Genomic DNA, 24,118 nt, shown 5'->3' on the forward strand with positions numbered 1-24,118 from the left:
TTGACCACAGAATGTGAGCTCAGACCTACAGGGATGCAGAGGTCACATAGGCTCCTGTGCTGAATATGGGCCCCAGATCAAATCAATGGGGTTTACAATCAACAATATTTATGTATTTTCTCATATTTGGGGGCTACTCTCTTCCCTGATCCAGCTTTCTAGCCCTTTATCCAGCCATGACATCTCCTCCCCAGACAATAACTTGGGTCCACCTGCATATCAGAGGTCAGGATCAGGCAAAAATTTAGTAAAGTCATGGGCCCTTTGGAATATACCTAAAATAGACCTACTATTTCCAAAACAGAGACCCCAAATCTTCACCTGCAGTATTCCAGCTTTTAGGTTCATGATTAGTCAACAATTTGTTCTGCTTTCGATCTTAACTCTTTTCAGCCACCAGGTTCCAGATGCTACCATGATGCCAACAGGATTTCCCTGGGCAGACAAGCCCACCAATGTGTCCTGGAGCCCTGCTTCCCCAGAGCCCTGCCCCATAGGGAAAGAGACAGGCTGGAGTATGGATCAATCTGCCAATGCCCATGTTCAGCGGGGAAGCAATTGCAGAAGCCAGGCCTTCCACATTCTGCATCCCATAATGACTCTGGGTCCATACTCCCAGTGGGATAAAGACTAGGAAAGCTATCAGGAAGGGATGGAATATGGAGTTCTGGTGATGGGAATTGTGTACCACTCTTATCCTATGGTATTGTCAATGTTTCCATTTTATAAATTTTTTTTTACAAAGATTAAAGCGGGGGCAGGTGGTGGCACACCTGATTAGCACACGTTACAATGTGAAAAGACCCAGGTTCGAGCCCCCACCTGCAGAAAATCCTTGCGAGTGGTGAAGCAGTGCTGCGGGTGGCTATCTCTCTCCCTCTACCCTCTCAATTTCTGGCTGTCTCTATCCAACAGATACCCAAAAGATAACGGGAGCCGGCAGTGGTGCATCTGGTTAAGCACACATGACTAAGTGCAAAGACCCGTGCACGAATCCAGATTTGAGGCCCTGCTCCCCACCTACAAAAGGGTTGCTTCACAGTGAAGCAGGTCTGCAAGTGATTTACCCCCGCCCTATGTCCCCCCCGCCCCTTTCTCTCTGTCCTATCAAATAAAAAAATGGGGAATGACCACCAGGAGCAAAGGATTCCTAGAGCTGGCACTGAGCCCTAGTGGTAACCCTGTAGACAATACTAAATATAATTTTTTTTAAGTAATAAAAATTAAGAGTTAAGGCAGCAGCATAATCCCATGTCTGAAGTTCAGTCACAGCAGTCTGCTTTTCCAGAATCTTCTGAGCAGAAAGCCTCAGCCAGTGTGCACATGATGGGGGCTGTCACACCAGCAGGCCTGAGTGCATATTGCCCTAGACAAGGTTTGAGCCTTGGCATCACATGTGTCAGAGTGACGCTCTGGTTTCTAACACTTTTGTCTCTCTGGTGTTAATAGTTTTAAAGAAATCACACTTGGTAAGAAGGGCCAAATCTGGGATCCAGTGGTGGCGCACCTAGTTGAGTGTACAAGTTACAATACACAAGGACCCAGGTTCAAGCCCCCAGTCCCCACTTGTTGGGGGAAAGCTTCATGAGTGGTGAAGCAAGTCTGCAGTTGTCTCTATCTCCCTGTTCCCTCTTGATTTCTGTCTCCATACAATGAAGATGATTTTCAAAAAGGGAGAGACAACATGATGGTTATGCAAAGATTCTCATGCCTGAGGCTCCAAAGTCCCAGGTTCAATCCCCCACACCACCATAAGCCAGAACTGAACAGTGATCTGGTAAAAAAAAAATTAAGTGTCAAATCTCCCCCTAAAGAGGATTGAGTAGAGGTGGGTGGTTGGAGCAATAGGGGCTGACAAGTTAGCTCACCTGGTTAGTGTACCTGCTTTGCCATGGAAAGACCCATCTTGGGGTCCACCACCACCCAATTCACTGGAGGAAATTTCAAGTGTTATGGTGTCTATCTGACAAAGTCAGTTTGGCTCAGTGATGCCCCACTGACAACAATAAATTAAGTTAAAAACAATGCACAAGCGAGCGGTGGAACACTCACTTGAGCACTCGTTACCATGCCCGAGGACCTGGGTTCGAGCCTCTGCTCCCCACCTAAGGGAGGAAGCTTTACAAGTGGTGAAGTAGGTCTTCAGGTGTCTGTCTCTCCCTCCCCCGCCCCACCTCTCAATTTCTCCCTGTACCATCAAATAAAATCAATACACAGAGGATCTGGAATTTGGGTCCTGATTTAAACTAGTGGTAGATCTGAGGCTTCCTCACTACACGAGTGCTGCTAAGTACTTTTTTTTTTAATTAAATATTTTATTTTATTTATTTGTTGCCTTTTGCTGCCTCTGTTGTTTTATTGTTGTAGTTATTATTGTTGTTGTCGTTGTTGTTGGATAGGACAGAGAGAAACGGAGAGAGGAGGGGAAGACAGAGAGGGGGAGAGAAAGATAGACACCTGCAGACCTGCTTCACCGCCTGTGAAGCAACTCCCCTGCAGGTGGGGAGCCGGGGTTCGAACCGGGATCCTTATGCCAGTCCTTGTGCTTTGCGCCACCTGCGCTTAACCCGCTGCACTACAGCCCGACTCCCCTTTTTTTTTTTAATGGCAGAGGCTCCGGCAGCGCATTGGGGGGGCGGGGGGCTGGTGGGGCTCAGTCTTTCTTGGCCGCAGCCTTGCACATGGCAGCCAGCATGTGGCTCAGCTACTCTCGCTTCCTCTTGGCGCAGATGTGGGTCCCCACCCGCTTCTTGATGATGAACTCGAGCACACGCTTGTCCTTAGAGACCTTGAACAGTTCCATGGCGCAGCGCTTGTATGGGGTGGAGCCACACACCTCACGAATCATGTCCCGCACAAACTTGGTGTGCTGGGTGAGGGGACCGTGGTGGTGGCTGTGCCTCGGCTGGCTCACGTTCTTGGTCACCTTATGGCCCTTGTGGAGGCCGACAGCCATCGGGTAGTGCACGGCCATGGCTGCCACTCAGCTCCAGCTGCCGGGGTGGAAAGCTAAGTCTTTTTCTTTCTTTCTTTTTTTTAAAGATTTTATTTATTTACTTTTTTTAAATTTATTTCTTTATTGGGGAATTAATGTTTTACATTCAACAGTAAATACAATAGTTTGTACATGCATAACATTCCCCAGTTTCCCATTTAACAATACAACCCCCACTATGTCATTTATCATCCTTCATGGACCTGTATTCTCCCCACAGATTTTACTTATTTACTAATGAGAAAGATAGGAGGAGAGAGAAAGAACCAGACGTCACTCTGGCACATGTGCTGCCGGGGATTGAACTCAGGACCTCATGCTTGAGAGTCCAAAGCTTTATCACTGCCCCACCTCCTGGACCACAGCTAAGTCCTTTTCTATCAAGCAAAGTACTTGGCTCAGATGGGGCCACACCTGGAGAGTGGGGTGGGGTGGATGAAGGCCGTGGAGGAAAACGGAGACACAGAAACAGACACAGCCCGGCTCCTCCAGCTCATCTGTGTTTATTGAGTGGGAACCGTTGTACATATTACTGGCATTCAAGACTCACTCATCCTGACAGCTCTCTTGGGGTTGGAGTCCCCCTTGAGCAGGAAGGTTTGGGCAGGGTCACCCCCAAACATTGCAGGGGGCAGGGCTAGTCCCTGAGCTGGATGCCCAGGACACACTCACACACACACACAGCAGGGCCCAGGGGCTCCGAGCTCTGCTCCCTGCTCAGCAGCTGCAAGAACATCAGGGAAAGACCAGGCGTCCAGGGACATTTCAGTCCTTCCCATCATGAAGCGTCTGCAGAGAGGGGCTGGGCCCAGGCACCAAGCTGCGTAGGAAAGAGGAGGATGGGGGTCAGCTTGCAGACATATGGGAGAGACCAGGGGGAGATAGTTCAACCTATTAGAGGACAGGACTTGTTGAGATCCCAGGTTCAATCCCCTACACCACCATAATACAGAGCTGAGCAGTGTCCTGGTGTCTCTCATTAAAATAAGGCGGTGGGAGGTTCCAGATGCCATCAGGATGCTAGCCAGGCTTCCCTGGATTGAAGACCCCACCAATGTGTCCTGGAGCTCAGCTTCCCCAGAGACCCACCCTACTAGGGAAAGAGAGAGGCAGACTGGGAGTATGGACCGACCAGTCAACGCCCATGTTCAGTGGGGAAGCAATTACAGAAGCCAGACCTTCTACCTTCTGCAACCCTCAATGACCCTGGGTCCATGCTCCCAGAGGGATAGAGAATGGGAAAGCTACTGGGGAGGGGGTGGGATATGGAGATTGGGTGGTGGGAATTGTGTGGAGTTGTACCCCTCCTACCCTATGGTTTTGTTAATTAATCCTTTCTTAAATAAAAAAAAAAAAATTAAAAAAAGAACTTGGCAGAGATAAAGATAAAACACAACATGAGAATATCTCTTCTTAAAGATATAAATAAAATAAAATAAAATAAAATAAGGCGGTGGGGGAGTCATGAGGTAGCAGCGGGTTAAGCGCACGTGGCGCAAAGCAGAAGGGCTGGCTGGCGTTAAAGAGCCCAGTTCGAGCCCCAGGCTCCCCACCTGCAGAGGAGTCTCTTCACAGGCGGTGAAGCAGGTCTGTAGGTGTCTATCTTTCTCTCCCCCTCTCTGTCTTCCCCTCCTCTCTGCATTTCTCTGTCCTATCCAACAATGATGGCATCAATAACAACAATTAATAACTACAACAATAAAACAACAAGGGCAACAAAAGGGAATAAAGTTAAAAAAAACTTTAAAAATAGTAATAATAAGGTAGTGGTGCACCTGTATGTTACCATGCACAAGAACCCAGGTTCAAGTCCCTGGTCCCCACCTGCAGGACAGAAGCTTTCCAGGTGGTGAAGCAGTACTGCAGGTATCTCTCCCTATCTTCTCTTCCCTCTCAGTTTCTGTCACTTATCTAAATAAATACAATTATTATTTTTAAAAGGGTGGGGGAGATAGCTTAATAGTTATACAAAGACTAGCATGCCTGGGGCTCCAAAGTACCAATCCCAGTTCCATCCCCAGTACCATAAGCTGGAGCTGAGCAGCCTGGGAAGTGGCTCAGTAGATAAGACATTGGAGTTTCAAAGCATAATATCCCAAGTTTGATCCCTGGCATCATTCGTGCCAGAAGTTCCCCCACTTTCTCTAAGGTTACAAAATTATTAAAAATAATAATTAAGCTGGGAGGTTGATTCCACAACTGAGCATTAAAAAGAGAAGTGGGGGAGGCTCGGCGGTGGCGTCATGGGTTAAGCGCACATGGCGTGAAGCTCAAGGACCAGCTTAAGGCTCCCGGTTTGAACCCCCAGCTCCCCACCTGCAGGGGGGGGTCACTTCACAAGCAGTGAAGCAGATCTGCAGGTATCTATCTTTCTCTCCCCCTGCCCTCCACTCCTTTCTCAATTTCTCTGTCCTATCTGACAGCAGTAACAACAATAATAATAACAACAGCAACGACAAAAAACAAGGACAACTAAAAGGGAAAAAATAGCCTCCAGGAGCAGTGGATTCATAGTGCAGACACCGAGCCCCACTGATAACCCTGGAGGCAAAAAAAAAAAAAGAGGTGGGTGCCAGGTGTTGGTGCACCTGATTGAGCGCACATGTCAGTGCACAAGGACCCCAATTTGAGCTCCCAGTCCCCACCTACTGGGGGAAAGCTTTGCAAATGGTGAAGCAGGACTACAGATATCTGTCTCTCTCTTTTATTTTATTTATTTATTATGTTTAACCAGAGCACTGCTCAGCTCTGGCTTATGGCGGTATGGGGGACTGAACCTGGGACTTGAGAGCCTCAGGCATGAAAGTCTCTTTGCATAACCATTATGCTCTACCCCCACCCTCTTTTATTTATTTATTATTGGCTAGAGACAGAAAATTGAGGGGAGGGGGAGGCAGAGAGACACCTGCAGCTCTGCTTCACCACTCATGAAGGTAGAGACCAAGGTTTTGAACCCGGGTCCTCGCACAATGTAGTGTGTGCCTTTAACCAGGTGCACCACTGCCTGGCCCCTCTCTATCTCCCCCTTCCCTCTCAATTTCTCTGTCTCAGGCTGTCTCTTTGACTGTCTCTATTCAACAAATAAATAAAGATTAAAAGGGGGGATACCTGCAGGCATGGAGTTTAGCAATAGCCCTGGTGGCAAAAAAAAAAAAAAAAAGGGAAGGGGGTATAAGAGACTGGGAGCTCCCCCAATAGAGCACACACATTACCTAATGCACATGGACAGAGGGAGTGCCCACGGCAGGGGGAAAGCCTCACAAGCGGTGGAGCAGTGCAGCAGGTGTTTCTCTGTCTATCACCCTCACTCCCTATGTCTGTCTGTCTCGCTATCCAAAAATAAATAAGTAAAAGGCCATCAGGAGTGCCGGAGTATTGCAGGCACCAGCAATAACCCTGGTAGCAAAAGTAACAATCGTTAAAATTAATTAAAAGTTAAATTTATATATATATTTAAAGGCAGGGTTGGCAGGTAGCTCACTAGTTAAACATACACTTCACTCAGGTTTGAACCCCCGGCCACCACATGAAAGCACCTGTGTGGGAGAAGTTTCATGAACAGTGGAGCAGTGTTGCAGTAGTCTCTCCAGTCTTTCACTATCTTTAAAAAAAAAAAGTTCCCTGGGTTCGAACCCCCACTCCCCACCTGCAGGGGAGGCCACTTCATGAGTGGTAAAGCAGGTCTACAGGTGTCTCACTTTCTCCCTCTTCTCTCTCCATTTTTCTCTGTCCTATCCAATAAAATTGAACAACAACAAAAAAAAAAGGCCACCAATGGTGGTGGATTCATAGTGCTCCACAGAGTCCCAGCGAGAACTGTGGTGGTAATAAAAAATAATAAAAAGTAAAAAGTTCAGTGAAGGAGGTGGGGTTCATACTGGTGCAAAACCCCATTAATAACCCTGGAGGCAAAAAACAAATGTTATAAACATTGAGTTCAAGGTTGTTTCCTTAACCTGTTTTTTTCTGTTGATTGTTATTATTTTAACCAGAGTACTGCTCAGCTCTGGCTGACTAAGGTGCAGAGGACTGAACCTGAAATCTCAGAGCCTTAGGCAAGAAAGTCTGTTAAATAAACTACTAAGCTATCAATCACTCTTCTTTTTTTTTTTTTTTGTTTTGTTTTTGGTTTGTTTGTTTGGTTGGTTATTTGTTTGGTTTGTTAGTTGTCTGTTTTTTTTAACCAACCAAATCTACTCAGCTCTGGCTTGTCATGGTGCAGGGGATTGAACCTGTGACTTCAGAGTCTCTTTGCATAACAATTATGCTATCTACCTCCACCCTGCTCATACATTTTTACACAGGGGCATCATACTTGCTACAGAAGGACTGTTTTTTTATTTACTTATTTTTATTTTAACTTCTTTACTGGGGGATTAAAGGTTTACAGTTGACAGTAAAATACAACAGTTTATACATGCATAATATCTCCCAGTTTTCCACATAATTCAACCCCACTAAATCGTCCTCTGCCATCATGTTCAAGAACCTGAATCCTCCCTCCCCACCCCAGAGTCTTTACTTTGGTGCAATACTACTTTTTTTTTTTTTTTTTTTAAGATTTTATTTATTTATCAAAGAGAAAAATAGGAGAGAAAGAACTAGACATCACTCTGGTACATGTGCTACTGGTGCTCTTACATGGTACCCAGGGAACTAGAACCCAGATCCCTGATCTCCAGGACATCACTGCACTTGGGTCTGCAGCCCCAGAAGCACACAGCTGATAGGTCCTGGGAGTTGGCAGTGGGTCCCAACTTCAGGACTCCAGCCTCCCTCCCCAATCTCACCTCTGCTTCCGGGAACATCAGCCCTGAGCCAGGGCGGCTTTGATGGCAGTCACCAGCTTCAGAAACTTGGTTTCTGTGTCCACATAGCCATCGCCTTTCTGGGGAGAGGATGAAGGGAGGGAGGGGTCAGCTGGGACAGGGACACCAATGCCGGCCTCCCTCACCGCCCCAGCTCCCACACTCAGGGTGCCCAGACACACAGGCAGATGTACCTTCTTGGAGTGAACCAACTTCCCAGCTACCAAGACTTCAAAGAACCCGGTGGCCTGGGGGGTCCCCTCGCCACACTAAAGGAAAGGAGAGACACTGAAGAACTTCCCTCAGGAGACCTTTTCAAGGTCACCTGCCCCTTCCCCCAAAGAGTGGAGGGCATGGGGGGAACCCCCAGACCACCACTATTTGCCATCAGGAGCCTGGAGGGCAGACAAACCGAACCCCCACTTCTGGTCTGCACCCCCCCCAAACAGACCCCACCCTGCCTGCCCAAGACTCACGATGTCCAGGCAGCCAGGGAACTCATCTTCCAACTTCTTCTTGAGTTGAAGATACTGAAAAGGTGGTGGGGGAGGGGGTCAGGAGTGGGCTGGGCGGGAAGGGAGGGACACTTGAGGGCCCCTTCCCCTTGGACAGCCACTCTGCTTACCTTGGACTTGTAGCCTCAAGCGCCACTAGTTAATGAATCAGAAAGAGAGAGATGTTATTTGTTTGGGTTTTTTTATTTATTTACTTTTTTGGTGGGAGGGAGATGGGTGTACATGGGAGGAGAGGGGCAGGCAATAATAGAAGGGAAGGAAGCACTCATTAGAAAAAAAAAGTGGGGGGGGGGGTCAGGAGGTAAAACATCGGGTTAAGCGCACATGGCCCAAAGCGTAAGGACCGGCATGAGCCCCCGGCTCCCCACCTGCAGGGGAGCTGCTTCAGAAGCAGTAAAGCAGGTCTGCAGATGTCTATCTTTCTCTCCCCCTCTCTGTCTTCCCCTCTTCTCTCCATTTCTCTCTGTCCTATCCAACAACAACAATAATAACCACAACAACAATAAAACAACAAGGGCAACTAAAAGGGAAAAAAAATAGCCTCCAGGAGCAGTGGATTTGTGGTACAGGCGCTGAGCCCCAGCAATAACCCTGGAGACAAAAAAAAAAAAAAAAAAAAAACAAGGAATAAAATATATAACAAACTAATAATAATAAAAAAAAGGTGGAGGTTCATCACAGGAAGGAGGGCACCCCAAAAAAAGAAATCCCACACAGAAACAGACAGAAGCAGTCTGAGAGAAGAGAGAGAAGATGGAGGCCAGGAGCGGGTGGGGAAGCAGAGACCTGAGTAAGAGCTGGAACTGCAGAATCAGCTCCCCCACACACTTAACTCCTGGAGTGCCAAGCCTCCCCCACCCCACCCTGAGGTCCCAGAGCAGAACCAGAATTCTATCCAGGGCTATTTCAGGACTGACAGCAGGCTCCAGGGACTATGTGGCCACCTCCAAATGCCAGCGTCCCACTCCCGGAGTGCCACAGCTGAGCCTTTCAAAATCAAGGCCTACAGCCCTGGAACAGGTGACCCAGGCAAACTGCCCCTTCACAACCCCAGAGAGGAGGGCTGAGCCTCCTAACCTGCCCACGCCCCACTCTCTTACTCTGTTCCCTCACCTGTAAGATGGAACTGCAATCCCCACCCACCCTGGGTTTCTGTAACCTCAGGGAACACTAAGCACAACAGCACAAGCTTTGCATGGCCAAGGTCACAGGTTCAAATCCCCAGCACCTCCGTATACCAGAGCTGGCCTCCCTGGCTCGATTTTTTTTTTTTTAAATAGGGGGGTGGGGAGAAGTAGGGAGATAGCACTACAGTTTACATAATGGAATTTCAGGCCTGAGGCTCCGAGTTACCTGGTTCAATGCCAAGCACCAACATAAGCCAGAGCTGACACTGGTCAAAAATAATAATAACATTTTTAGAGAATTTTTTTAACTTTTTTTTATATTTTTGGTTATTTATTTTCCCTTTTGTTGCCGTTGTTTTTTATTGTTGTTGTAGTTATTATTGTTGTTGTTGATGTCATCGTTGTTGGATAGGACAGAGAGAAATGGAGAGAGAAGGGGAAGACAGAGTGGGAGAGAAAGGTAGACACCTGCAGACCCGCTTCACCGCCTGTGAAGCGACTCCTCTGCAGGTGCGGAGCCGGGGGCTAGAACCGGGATGCTTATGTCTGTCCCCGCGCTTTACGGCACGTGCGCTTAACCAAAAAAAAAATTTTTTTTAAGGGATCCAGGAGGTGCTGCTGATCTCTTTCTCCCTTTCTATCTCCACTTCCTTCTAAATTTTCTCTATCCTACCAAAATAAAATATACCTCTAAAAAATGTTTCTCTAACTGCTTACAAGGATGGAAAAACTGAGGCCAGAGGCAGAAGTAGGAAAATGCAGTCTCTCCAAGAACTCCCCAAATGGTTGCAAAGACCTTCCAGAACCTTCTCCACTCTCACCCTCCCCCACCCGCTCGACATAACGGGGGGAGGGACCCGGAACCCCAGGGCGGAGGGTAGGGGCTTCCCCACAGACCACCCCCCCCCACACACACACACACACACACACACGCTTCCCAAACCGCTCCCGGGAGTCCAGGTGGGGCGGAGGAGAGGGCATCGAATTGGGGTAGGGGCGGGCGGAGGGTCAAATGGACACAGGTGCCCGGCGCCGTTTCTCATGAAAGCGGTCTAGATCGCTACCAACTGTCCCCTTAGTCCTCGCCACCTCCCCTGGCCCGTTCGGGGTGCTCTATTTCTTGGGGTCCCCCAGCTCCGCAGGGTGGAAGGCAAGGTTTGGGGAGGGGGTGTCTCCGGTCGCCGCGCTCACCAATAAACGACTCGCACGGCGAGGGCCATGGCCCTGGATCGCAGCATGCACACGGCGCGAAGCCCACCCGAGCTGGTGCACCCCAAACTCGCGGCGCGCACCCCGACCGCTGGGACGCAGAACTCGGCGACACCCGGACGCAGCACAAAGGCTGCCGCTCCGCCTTCCAGAGCGCGAACCAACTTGGGGGTGCGCATTGCGAAAAGCCCTCACCCCCCCAAAAAAAAGAAAGGGAACCCGGGGGTGGAGGGGGACCCTGCAACCCCGCACTTTTCGTGCCTCCAATGCAAGCTTTCCTTGTGTGCCCCAGTCTGGGCAGAGGGTATCTCCCCAAGATAACTCAGCCCGGCCCTCCCGGATCCCCCCTTCAAACCATCTTGGTACAGCCTGGGGGGGGTGTCAGGAACGGGTGCGCCCCCCCCACTCCCGGAGGTGGAACTGCCAGCCAGGGGGCGTCAGTGTGCTACAGCCCCCCCCCCACCCCGGCCCCACCCATCGTGATTCCTGCCCCACTCAGGGCCCAGACCTAGAGGATTTGGGCTGCATAGGACGGGGCGCACCCTGGAAGCAGGTTTTTAGCGTGTTCCCCAAACTAAGGCCTGGTCGCCCCTCTTTCTGTGCCTTCCAGCCTCTCCCGGGGCTCGTGGAAAGTGTTGGAAGCGGCGGCGAGTGAAGGAGACCAGGGTGCAGAAGCCTCTCTCTGAGCCTCCATTTGCAAAATGAGGGGCTCCCGGGAAAAGGGCAGGTGGCACGCAGCTAGTAGTGCTTCCGACTTGCGTACTTGAGGTCCCAGGTTCACTCCCGGGTCTTGCATATGTCAGGAGATGTTCAGACTCCGTTTGTCTCTCTCTCTCTCTCTTTTTCATAAAAAGCTGTTTCAAAGATAATGGCAGCACAGGGGGGAAAAGTAATAAATGAATAAAATAATTAAAAGTAAATAAATAAAGATGATGCATAATGATGACACAACAACGTTCTCTTGCCTGAGGCTCCAAGGTCACAGGCTCAAACCTGCACCACCTTAAGCCAGAGCTGAGCAGAGCTCTAATATAATAGCAATGCTGATGACGATTAATAATAATGGTAATATGGTAACTGACTACAGGAGAATATCTACACACGTAGCAAAAGCCTATTTCAGAGTTTGCGATGGACCGCTCAGGCAGAGGAGCATCAGGAAGGAGCAGAGTTCCCAAAGAGACTGGTGGGGGGGTCAGGAGTCAGCGCAGGGGAGAACAGAATACACCACACTCTGTTGGAGGGTAAATCTGAACTCTAGTTTTATTTAGCAAGTGAGAGTTTATATATCCTTCAGTCTTACATAAACAATATCTGGAACAAAGCTCATTTCTTGATTAGATGGCCTTGCAGTTTTACACAGTAATGTCGTACTTCATGGGGTGATGCATTTCTGAGTAACAGGCTTAGCAGATAGTATTTTACTTAGAGTTTTTAACATATTTCATAAGAGGAGGTAAGTATTATTAAGAATTTTTCCTAAAACTTTATGTATTTGATGACCCATAACTTTGTCCACCTCATTGCCTGTTCATCTGTATCTAATCTGGGAACAGGGGCTGTTTGTCCCCGATTACACAGCATCATTACCATGTACATAATGAAAACAATAATCAGAGTTTTCAATTTAGATCTGCTCAGGATGCCAAGACCCACTCCCAGAATTCTTCTTCCTTGAAGAGAGTTTTCCTGGGTGCTGACCCTGTCGGACCCATCGTTCTGGAGTTTAGTGGGGCATGGCAAGAGTTGTCTATGCATATATAGAATACGTGCCGGTGTGAACCGATACTAAATTTGCATAGTACTGTAAACCAATGTTAAATCAACAAAGAAGAGAAAGAAAAGAAACTGTAGTGAAACTATTAAAAAACAGGAAGGGGGAGCCGGGAGGTTGCACAGCGGGTTAAGCACACATGGTGCGAAGAGCAAGGACCGGAATAAGAATCCCAGTTGGAGGCCCCGGCTCTGCACCTGCAAGGGAGTTGCTTCACAGGCAGTGAAGCAGATCTGTAGGTGTCTATCTTTCACTCACCTCTCTGTCTTCCCCTCCTCTCTCGCTTTCTCTCTGATCCAACAACAGCAGCAGCAATAATAACAATAATAATATTAACAACAATAAACAACAAGGGCAACAAAAGGGAAAAAATAAATTAATTAAAATCAATTAAAATAAAACAGGAAGGAAGGAAGGAAGGAAGGAAGGAAGGAAGGAAGGAAGGAAGGAAGGAAGGAAGGAAGGAAGGAAAAATTAAGAGGGAGTCGGGCGGTAGCGCAGCTGGTTAAGCGCACGTGGCGCAAAGCGCAAGGACCCGTGTAAGGATCCCGGTTCAAGCCCCTCCCCCCCTCTCCCCTTCCCACCTGCAGGGGAGTCACTTCACAAGGAGTGAAGTGGGTCTGCAGGTGTCTATCTTTCTCTCCCCCTCTCCGTCTTCCCCTCCTCTCTCTATTTCTCTCTGTCCTATCCAACAACGACATCAATAACTACAACAGTAAAACAAGGACAACAAAAGGGAATAAATAAGTAAATATTAAAAAAATAAAATAAATTACTTCAGAAAGCATGGTGTCCTAAATCCTGAGGATTCTGATTTTTTAAAAGAAGAGAAGGACCAGGAGGAGGAGGAGTCTTAAGAGCAGAAGGAGGAGAGAAGTCCCTTTCCTTAGGGACAAGGGACAGAAGCAGCAGCATGAAAATATTATTTCCCATGTGGGGGTGACGTGAACAGGTAACAAGTTCATCCAAGGAAAGATCTGGAACAGCAGCAGACCCATGAGGATAACTCTGTTTGCCAGGAACTGGCTCAACCTGTTAAGAGACAAACACACATTCCTGAAGCCAGAGTCCCAGGTTCAATCCCTAGCGCCACCTTATGCCAGAGCTGAGCAGTGCTCTGGCGTCTTTGCCTTGATTCTCTCTCATAATATGTAAATTATCTCTATGAATAGATCTCTTTTATATTTTTAAAGATTTTTTAATTTATTTCATGAGATAGCGGAGGAAGGAGGAGGGCAGATGGTGGCGCACCTGGTTAAGTGCACACATTACAGTGCATAAGGACTCCGGTTCAAGCCCCTGGTCCTCACCTGCAGGGGGAAAGCTTCACAAGGGGCGAAGCAGAGCTGCAGGTGTCTCTCTCCTTCTGTCTTCCCCTTCCTTTCTCAATTTCTCTCTGTCTCTATCCAATAATAAAAATAAATAAATAAAAATATTCTTTTAAGAAAAGATAGAGACAGAGAGAGCAGAGTGATACTCTGGCATATGTGATGCCAGGGATTGAACTCAGGACCTCATGTGTGTAAATACAATGCTCTAACCACTGAGAAACCTCCTGGGCTTCTGTTTCTCCTTAAAAAAAAATTAGAGGGGCCAGGTGGTGGCACATGTGGTTGAGTGCTCACATTACAGTGCACAAGGACCCAGGTTCAAGGCCCTGGTCCCCACCTTCAGGGGGAAAGGTTCACAAGTGATAAAGCAGGGCTGCAGGTGTCTATCTCTATCTCCTCCTTCCCTCTCAATTTCTGTCTCTATCCAATAATAAATAAATAAAAATTCTTAAATAAAAAATACTAGGGAAGAAGAAAGATAACTGTAAAAAAACAAATATAAAAAAGTAGAAAAATGTTTAAAGCTGTATTTATTTATTTATTTATGAGAGAGAGAGAGAGATAATGAGCTCAAAAGCCAGAGAACCAGAGAGCTGATATCACTCTGGCATGTGCAATGCCGGGATAAAACTTAGAGCCTCATACCTGTGCGTCAGGCTCTCCAGCCACTTCACCACTCGTCACCTCCTGGGTTACTGTTTCTATTTTTAATTTATTGGGCTGGGGAGACAACATAGTGGTTATGCAAATAATCTTCATGACTGAGGCTCCAAGTTCCCAGGTTCAAACCCCAGCACCACCATAAGCCACAGCTGAATAGTGCTCTGGTTAATAATAATAATAATAATAATAATAATAATAATAATAATAATAATAATAAATAGGGGCTGAGGAGAAAGCATACTGGTTATGCAAAAGTCTTTCAAGCCTGAGGCTCTGAGGTCCCAGGTTCAATCCCCAACCCTATCGTAAGCCAGAACTGAGCAGTGTTCTGGTGTAAAAAATACTATATATATAGTATATACATATATACCATATGTTTATCGGTGAGAGAAACCCAGATCACCACGCTGGCACAGGCACTACCTGCAATGGAACTCGGGCCATCAGACCTGGACCTGTGAATCCCATGCTTCACCCAGGCTGCTCTTCTCTCTCTCTCTTTTATTAGATAAGGACAGCCAGAAAAAGAGGAAGGGGGAGATAGAGAAGGAGACAAAATGCAGCACTGCTTCACTGCTTGCACAGCTTCCCCCATGCAGGTGGGAACTGGGGGCTTGAACCCAGATCCTTGCGCACTGTAATGTGTGCTCAACCAGGTGCACCACAACCTAGCCCCTCTGGCTGCTTTCTGCTTCATGAGACATAGCCCCAGGAGAAGCTACACCACTTCACTGTATGAAAAAGGCCAAGCTACTCCAGCTCTTCCTTGGGCCTCACCCAGTCTTCAGCTCCTCCTGAGCCCAGTTCTGGGCCTGGCTCCCAGCCTCACCCAGAAGGCCCGAGGGCAGGCCCCAAGGCCACCTTTCTGTGAAGCCACTCTGTGTCCCCAAGGGTTTCCCAGACACTCAGCTCTGCAATGGCACAAAGAGGACCCTAAGGACAATGAGGCCACCTGCCCAAAGCATCAGGATGAGGTGAAGGTCTAGGGTAGGTGGGGTCTAGCATCCCATAAGTCAAAATGATGCTCTGGTTCTCTCCCTTTCAGATGTGAATAAATTAAATTTTAAAAAACTGGGTCATAGCTGGGGAGAAATCATAATGGTTGTCAAAAATATTTTAATGCCTGAAGCTCCAAGGTCCCAGGTTCAGTCACCAGCACCCCTATAAGTCAAAACTGAGGCGTACTCTGGTTTTGGAGTCTCTCTCTCTCTCTCTCTCCCTCTCTCCCTCTCTTTCATCTCTCTCTCATCTCTATATCTAACTCTCTCATATAAGAATAAGACTGGGGAGTCGGGCGGTAGCGCAGCGGGTTAAGCGCAGGTGGCACAAAGCACAAGGACCGGCATAAGGATCCCGGTTCGAGCCCCCGGCTCCCCACCTGCAGGGGAGTCACTTCACAGGTGGTGAAGCAGGTCTGCAGGTGTCTGTCTTTCTCTTCCACTCTCTGTCTTCCCCTCCTCTCTCCATTTCTCTCTGTCCTATCCAACAAGAACGACATCAATAAAACAACAAGGGCAACAAAAGGGAATAAATAATAAATTTAAAAAAAAATTTTTTAAATGAATAAGACTGGAGGGACCAGGTGGTGGCACACATGGTTGAGTGCACATGTTACAGTACTCAAGGACCTGGGTTCAAGCCCCCGGTCCCCCACCTGCAGGGGGAAAGCTTTGCAAGTGGTATCTCTCTTTTTCTCTATCTCTCCTACCCTCTCAATTTCTGCCTGTCTCTATCCAATAAATAAAGATAATAAAAACAAATTTTAAGACTGAAGATGGTGGCCTCCTCGGGATGGTTACTGGCTACCGTGCTAACCCAGCGTGCAAGGGCCATTCCTTGGGGCACTTCCACCTTCTTCTTCTTCTAGCGTTTGCCACACTTCCACCTCAGCAGCCCTAAGACCTACTGTATCCCGATGGACAAATGGATTGTGGGCAGCTTCCAGGTAGGCCGGACTCGCCTTTAGCACCAGTTCCTCGCTCCAGGCACCCGTCATCGCAGAGCTGCGCTCCATTTCAAGGGCACAGCTGTTGTCAATAGGGAGTTCAAGGAACTGAGCCTTGATGACTTCAAGGGGAAGCACTTGGCGATTTTCTTCTACCCTTTGGATTTTACCTTCATATCTCCTACAAAGATCGTCGCTTTCAGTGACAAAGCCAATGAGTTTCATGATGTGAACTGTGAGGTCGTCGCCGTGTCTGTGGATTCCCACTTCTGCCACCTCGCCTGGATAAACACGCCGAGGAAGGACAGTGGTCTGGGCCACATGAACATCCCGCTCCTGTAAGATTTGATGAAATAGATCTCCCGGGACTACGGTGTGCTTGCTACTTGAGGTCTCACCCTGAGAGGCCTCTTCATAATCGACTCCAATGGAGTCCACAAGCATATGAAGTGTCAGTGACCTGGCGGTGGGCCACAGTGTGAAGGAGACTCTCTGCCTGGTCGAGGCCTTCCAGTTGGTGGAAGCCCATGGAGAGGTCTGACCGGCCAACTGGAAGCCAGATTCTCCCACAATCAAGCCGCATCCAATGGCTTCCAAAAAATACTTCAAGAAAGTGAATCAGTAGATCATCACACATGTGCCTGCGGCTCCTCATGCGAGAAAGGAATTAGAGTCTCACTGATTAATTATACAAGTGTGCTCCTGCCTCCCAAATGCTTATCCTAGAAGGCTTTTTTTTTTTTTTTTCATACAGGCTTAGGCGTGTTCAGTGTGGTTAGCTACTAACATCAGGAGCCCTTGCTGGTAACCTGGACAGCTAGCTGGCATATAAAATGCCTAGTCTTCCTGTTCTTGAGTCAATCTTCAACAGGAAAAAAAAGAAGCCCTCTCAGCCTTACTTCAGCCTCTCCATGCATGAAAGTAGAAAGTGTTTTGAAAGCTTCTGATCAAGGGTTCTGAAATTACCTTCTTTGTACTAAACTGATTTTCCCCTTGCAGTAACCAAGATCCTAGCCTATTTATTTATTTATTTATTCCCTTTTGGTGCCCTTGTTGTAGTTATTATTGTTGTTATTGATGTCATCATTGTTGGATAGGACAGAGAGAAATGGAGAGAGGAGGGGAAGACAGACAGGGAGAGAGAAAGACAGACACCTGCAGACCTGCTTCACCGCTTGTGAAGCGACTTTCCTGTAGGTAGGGAGCTGGGGCCTCAAATAGGGATCCTTCCTCTGGTCCTTGCACTTTGCACCACGTGCGCTTAAGCCGCTGCGCTACTGCCTGACTCCCAAGATCCTAGTCTTTAAGGTCTTAGCATCAGTAGTCTGATTTATCTCTTGTAATGGATGTATTTGTGACTGAAACAAATGTGAATCATGTCTCTTTTTTTTTTTTTTTTTTTTTTTATGGTTGTAGTTATTATTGTTCTTGTTGATGTCGTCGTTGTTGGATAGGACAGAGAGAAATGGAGAGAGGAGGGGAAGACAGAGAAGGGGAGAGAAAGATAGACACCTGCAGACCTGCTTCACCGCCTGTGAAGTGACCCCCCTGCAGGTGGGGAGTCGGGGCTCGAACCAGGATCCTTCCTTAGGTCTTTGAGCTTTGCGCCATGTGAGTTTAACCTGCTGCGCTACCGCCCGACTCCCACATGTCTCTTTTTTTATCATTTTAATTTTGAGAGAGATTCAGAAAGAGAAACACACACAGAGAAACACCAGAGCACTGCTCAGCTCTGGCTTATGGTGGTGTGGGGTTTGAACCTGGGACTCAGGAGCCTCAGGCATGAGAGTCTGTTTGCATAACCATTATGCTATCTCCCCTGCCCGTGAATCATGTCTCTGACAAAAAATATGGTGGCAAAGCGACTTAACTGATCATGCATGCTCCCGCCCCTGGACTTAGTGTTTACATAACTTATTTTGCTGACTTAGTTTGCTTGTTACCTGATTTAATGTCTACATACATTTCTTGAGACTGACTGGGTGTGTAAAGAATATTTATTGAATACAAGAATTAATTTTTGAGATCATTGTAATAATTTTCTTTGCTGAAGAACTCAATGTAAAGCAATAAAAGAAACCTATTTTACAGGTCCAAGAAGGATTCAGAGGACCTAGTGGGGGATGTATTGTTATATGGGAAACTGGGGAATGTTATGCATGTACAAACCATTGTACTTACTGTTGAATGTAAAACATTAATTCCCCAATAAAAAAAAAGTCAAAAAAAAAAAAAGAAACCTATTTTAAAGTATAATAATAAGACTGGAGGGGCCATGAGGTGGCAACATGGTTAAGCACACCACAAAGTACAAGGCCCTGGGTTCAAGCCCCTGGTCCCCACCTGCAGATGAAAAGCTTCACAAATGGTGAAGCAGAGCTGCAGGTTTCTCTGTCTCTCTCTCTCTCCCTCTGTATCGTCCCCTCCCCTCTCAATTTCTCTCTGTCTCTATCCAATACTAAATAAAAAGATTTTTTTTAAATAATTTAAAAATATAAAATTAAAATAAGAGTGGAGGAGGCTGGGCAGTAGTGCTAAGCTTAAGGATCCGCACAAGGATCTGGGCTCAAGCCCCTGCTTCCCATGTGCAAGGGGTATGCTTCACAAGCAGCGAAGCAGGTCTGCAGATGTCTATCTTTCTCTCTCCCTCTCTATCTCTTCCTTCTCTCTCAATTTCTTTCTATGCTACCCAATAAAATGGGGGGGGATAGCTTCCAGGAACAATGGGTTCGTAGAACAGACATCAAGCCCCAGCAACAACCCTGGAAGTAATAAGTAAGTAAATAAGTAAGTAAGTAAGTAAGTAAGTAATAAAAGACTGGGCCTAAAGCAAAGGTGTTCTGAGATTTGAGGAGTCGTGTTGGCAGGAACTCCACAGTCTTCCAGAAGTGCTGTGGACAGTTGTAAGGGGGGCATAGGGAAGAGCTGGGGTACTTCCCTCTCCAGGAGCAGAGCCCTGGGAATTCAGAGATGTGTCTCCCAATGAAAATACAGCAGGAACTACAAACACTATCCTCAGTTTAACCCAGCCATGTTGCAAAATACGGTAAGAGTTGAGATTGATGATGATGATTGTTTTTATATTTATTTATTTTCCCTTTTTGTTGCCCTTGTTGTTTTTCATTGTCTTTGTAATTATTATTGTTGTTGATGTCGTCATTGTTAGATAGGACAGAGAGAAATGGAAAGAGGAAGGGAAGACAGAGGGGGAGAGAAAGACAAACACCTGCAGACCTGCTTCACCGCCTGTGAAGCGACTCCCCTGCAGATGGGGAGCTGGGGGCTCGAACCGGGATCCTTACACCAGTGCTTTGTGCTTAACCCGCTGCGCTACTGCCGGACTCCGATGATGATGATTAATGATGATGATGGAGTTGGGTGGTAACGCAGTGGGTTAAACACATGTGGCACGAAGCGCAAGGACCCAAGTAAGGATTCTGGTCCAAGGTCCCGGCTCCCCACCTGCAGGGGAGTCACTTCACAGGCAGTGAAGCAGGTCTGCAGGAGTCTTTCTCTCCCCCTCTCTGTCGTCCCCATTTCTCTCTGTCCTATCCAACAACGATGACATCAATAACAACACCAACAATAACTACAACAAAAATGAAACAAGGGCAACAAAAGGGAAAAACATAAAAATAAATTATTATTATTATTATTATTTTGTCTCTAGGGTTACCACTGGAGCTCAGTGCCTGCACTATGAATCCTCTGCTCCTGGAGGCTATCTTTTCCCTTTTGTTGCCCTTGTTGTTTATCATTGTTGTTGTTATTATTGGAGTTATTGCTATCCTTGTTGTTGGATAGAACAGAGAGAAATCAAGAGAGGAGGGGAGAATGGAGAGGGGGAGAGAAAGATAGACACCTGCAGACCTGCTTCACTACTTGTGAAGTAACCCGCCTGCAGGTGGGTTCAAGCCCCTCGAACCCACATCCTTAAGCCAGTCTATGGGCTTTGCGCCATGTGCACTTAACCCACTGTGCTACCGCCCTGCTCCTTATTATTATTATTATTATTATTTTAATATGTTTTGTTCTAATGAGACAAAGACAGACCAGAGCTCTGCTCAGCTCTCTCTGACTGAAGTGAAACTGCAGATTAAACCTGGGGCCTCAGAGCCTCGGGCATGAGAGTCTTCTGCATCATCATTATGCCCAGTTCTCAGAAAATCTGAGACAGTTTGTTTGCTTCCATCCTATCCAATAAAATAGAAAAAGAAAAACATGATTTCTAGGAAGAATGGACTTGAAGTGGACACCAACCACTAGCAAAACCCTGGAGGCAAAAAGAAAAAAATAAGTGGGAGGGCAGCCAGGGCATGCGCCAGGTGATGGCACACGTAGTTAAGTGCACAAGTTACTATGTGCAAGGACCTGGGTTCAAGTCCCAGGTCCCATCTGCAAGTGGAAAGTTTCAGGACCGGTGAAGCAAGGCTGCAAGTGTCTCTCTGTCTCTCTATCTCCCTCTTCCCTCTCAATTTCTCTCTGTCCTCTCAAATAAAATAAATAAGAAAAGCATGATAAAAGAAAAGATGAAAAAAAAAAAAAAAAGAAAGGGAGGCACCCGCTTGGGCTCTGACTCCTAGGGGAAGCACAGATGACGGCCCAGTTAGAGAGTCACCCCACTCCTGTGATATGTACACACCAGTCCCAGTTGGATTAAGGGCCCAAACAACTTCCTTCCAGGAGACCCGAGCTAAACTAGTGACATCTGCAAGGGGCTCTTGTCCAAAGAGGTCACACACCCTGAGGTCTGGGAAGTTAGGACCACAGTGTAGAAATTTGGAGTAGGTCAAACTCAAGCCGTCCTGACTTTACTGGGAGTCCTCTGGCCCTCTGGGGTGTGTTTTTCAGTGAACTGGAGGAGACCTGTGGTGGAGGAATGATCCTTGTCAACACACATGTGGATGAATCCCATCAGGAAGAGGAACAGCCCTGTCTCCTCAAGTCTAAATTGTCACAACAAAATGCCAGAGTGGGCGTTTGACAAGCCATGCAGATTGTGACTCTCACTTCTGCATGGTCAGGAGAAGGCTCTCTGCTTGGTTTCTTTTGTTTGTTTGTTTATTTGTTTCTGTCATCCCTGGGGCTTCACTCCACCAAACTGACCTCTTTTTCAGATAGAAAGACAGAGACGGGGGCAGGTGGTGGTGCATATATTACCATGCTGGAGGACCCAAGTTCAAGGGCCCAATTCCCAGGGGGGAGCCTTCACATGAGGTGAAGCAGGGCTGCAGCTGTGTCTCACCTCTTTTTTTTTTTTTTTTTTTTTTTACCAGAGCACTGCTCAGCTCTGGCTTATGGTGGTGCGGGGAATTGAACCTGGGACTTGATGGAGTCTCAGGCTTGAGAGTCTGTTTGCATAACCATTATGCTATCTACCCCACCCATGTGCCTCACCTCTTTACACCCCCCTGTCCTCTCTATTTTTTAAAATATATTTATTTATTTATTCCCTTTCGTTGCCCTTGTTTTATTGTTGTAGTTGTTGTTGTTGTTGTTGGAGAGGACAGAGAGGAATGGAGAGAGGAGGGGAAGACAGAGAGGGGGAGAGAAAGACACCTGAAGACCTGCTTCACTGCTTGTGAAGTGATTCTCCTGCAAGTGGGGAACCAGGGGCTCGAACCGGGATTCTTACGTGCCACCTACACTTATTCTGATGCACTACTGTCCAACTCCCCCACCTAAATAATTTTTTATTACTGAATAGAGACAGAGAGAAATTGAGAATGGGAGGGGTAGAAACAGAGAGGGAGAAAGACAGAGAAACACCTGCACCTCTGCTTCACCACTCATGAAGCTTTCTCCTTGCAGGTAGAGTCTAGGGACTTGAACCTGGGTCCTTGTGCTAAGTTTAGCCAAGTGAGCCACTGCCTGGCCCCTCCCCCTGCCTGCTCAATTTCTCTCTGTCCTATCAGGTGTCTTGCTTTCTCTCTCCATATCTCCCCCTACCCTCTCAATTTCTGGCTGTCTCTATCCAATAAGTAAAGATAATAAAAAAAATTTTAAGGGAGAAAAATAAAACAATAATAATACTAATAAGCAGGAGGGAGCCACGGCAACATCCAGGAAGGGTGACATGGAGTGGGCAGGTTTTAAGTTTTTTGGGGAAAAAAAGATGGCCCCATTTTCAGAAGGGCAATCAGGTCACACAAGCACAGAGCAGGGATAAGTGTGTTGATTCTCCTTCCTGTGGACACATGGAGAAAGATGGGCCGTCTGGGAAGGGTCCCTCAAAATTCCAAAGGTGCAGGAAGGCTGGACTTGAGAGAGCCAGAGGACTAGGCGTCCAGGTTACTGCTCCAGGAAGGAATCAGCCCAAAGCCCCACCCCAATTCTCCCGCAGCTGTTCCTCGTGTAGCCACGAGGTGGCGCCCCATCCCCACCAGTGTGACTCATACCTGTCTGGGAAACATCTGAAACTACTGAGGACTAGAAAGGAAATACCATCCACCACCAGCACCAGCACCACTGCACACACCCTCACCTCACCCTCGCTAGCTGAAGTGCCTTACTATTTCTCATTATTTATTTACTTTTACTGTTTTTTTAAATTATTTTTCATGTTTTTACCTGAATCAACTTCCTTTGTATGTTTTATCTATTTATGATAGAGACAGAAAGAAATTGAGAAGGAGAAAACAGAGGGGGAGAGAGGCAGAGAGACACCTGCAGACCTACTTCACCGCTTGTGAAACTTCCCCCCTGCAGGTGGGGACTGGGGGCTTGAACCTGGGTCCTTGAGTATTGTATGCACACCTGGTGAGTGCATGTGTTACAACGCACAAGAACCTGGGTTCAAGCCCCCAGTCGCCACTTGCAGGGAGGAAAGCTTCATGAGGGGTGAAGCAGTGCTGTAGGTCTCTCTCTTTATTAGTGATTGAATAATGATTAACAGTCTCGTAAGATAGTAGTGGTACAGTTCCCACCACCAGACTTCCAAGTCCCATTGCCTCCATGGGAAGCTTCCCTATTCTTTATTCCTCTGGGAGTATAGGCCAAAATTCTTTATGAGGTGCAGAAGGTGGGAGGTCTGACAAGTTGATCCATACCCCCAGTCTGTCTCTATCTTTCCTAGTGGGGTAGGGGCCTGGTGAGGTAAGACTTCAGGACACATTGATGAGGTCATCTGCTCAGGAAAGTCAGGATGGCGTCATGGTAGCATCTGCGACTTGGTGACTGAGGATGTGATGTTTCTTCAGATGTCTCAATTGTAGCTGGTGAGTTTTGTTAAGTTCAACTGTTGTAGGTATCTGTTGTCTTGGTGAAGATCGGTTCTGCTCACTCCATGGCCATACCTCCCGGAATTCTCTCCCTTTCTATCTCTGCCTTTCTCTCTCAATTTTCCACAGCTCTAGGGGAAGCTTTGATGCTGTGGTGTCTTTCCTTCTGTCTCTGTCTCTATCATCGTATTTGGGAAGGAGGGTTAATGATATACAGTACAGTTGTCAACACATGAGTATGATTACTAATCTTCCCCTCGCTAAGATAGGTGTCCCGCAGAATACTTCCACTGTCTCCCTTATCTGAGGCCAGAACCTTGCTCAGCTCTGGTATAAAATGGTGCCAGGGATTGAATTTAGGGCCTCTGGGGCCTCAGGCCTGCAAACTGGTGCTCTAACAGGCTGAGCAATTTCCCTGGCCCATTGCTATTGTGTGTGTGTGTGTGTGTGTGTGTGTGAGAGAGAGAGAGAGAGAGAGAGAGAGAGAGAGAGAGAGAGAGAGAGGAGAGAGATCAGAATGCCACTCAAACA

General features: G+C 47.3%; 2 protein-coding genes and 1 pseudogene across 2 annotated transcripts; 1 reads left to right on the forward strand and 2 right to left on the reverse strand.

The window, feature by feature from the left end:
• Positions 1-2,599: 2,599 nt before the first annotated feature.
• Positions 2,600-3,330, reverse strand: LOC103124881 (large ribosomal subunit protein eL36-like). The gene has a single exon (XM_060176508.1). The coding sequence runs from the start codon at positions 2,972-2,974 to the stop codon at positions 2,705-2,707; it is 270 nt and encodes an 89-aa protein (XP_060032491.1). The 5' UTR covers positions 2,975-3,330; the 3' UTR covers positions 2,600-2,704.
• A 152-nt stretch (positions 3,331-3,482) lies between these two features.
• On the reverse strand, positions 3,483-10,794 carry SELENOW (selenoprotein W). The gene is made up of 6 exons (XM_007535640.3): positions 10,637-10,794; positions 8,429-8,453; positions 8,280-8,333; positions 7,998-8,072; positions 7,786-7,883; positions 3,483-3,815 (listed from the first exon to the last, which is right to left on the reverse strand). Exons 1-5 carry the CDS (start codon positions 10,681-10,683, stop codon positions 7,803-7,805), a joined length of 282 nt encoding a protein of 93 aa, XP_007535702.2. The 5' UTR covers positions 10,684-10,794; the 3' UTR covers positions 3,483-3,815; positions 7,786-7,802.
• LOC103124897 (thioredoxin-dependent peroxide reductase, mitochondrial-like) lies at positions 10,682-16,992 on the forward strand (annotated as a pseudogene).
• The last annotated feature ends 7,126 nt before the right edge of the window (positions 16,993-24,118 follow it).

The sequence above is a fragment of the Erinaceus europaeus genome, chromosome 2 (assembly GCF_950295315.1).
Source record: "Erinaceus europaeus chromosome 2, mEriEur2.1, whole genome shotgun sequence".
Classification (NCBI taxonomy): domain Eukaryota; kingdom Metazoa; phylum Chordata; class Mammalia; order Eulipotyphla; family Erinaceidae; genus Erinaceus; species Erinaceus europaeus.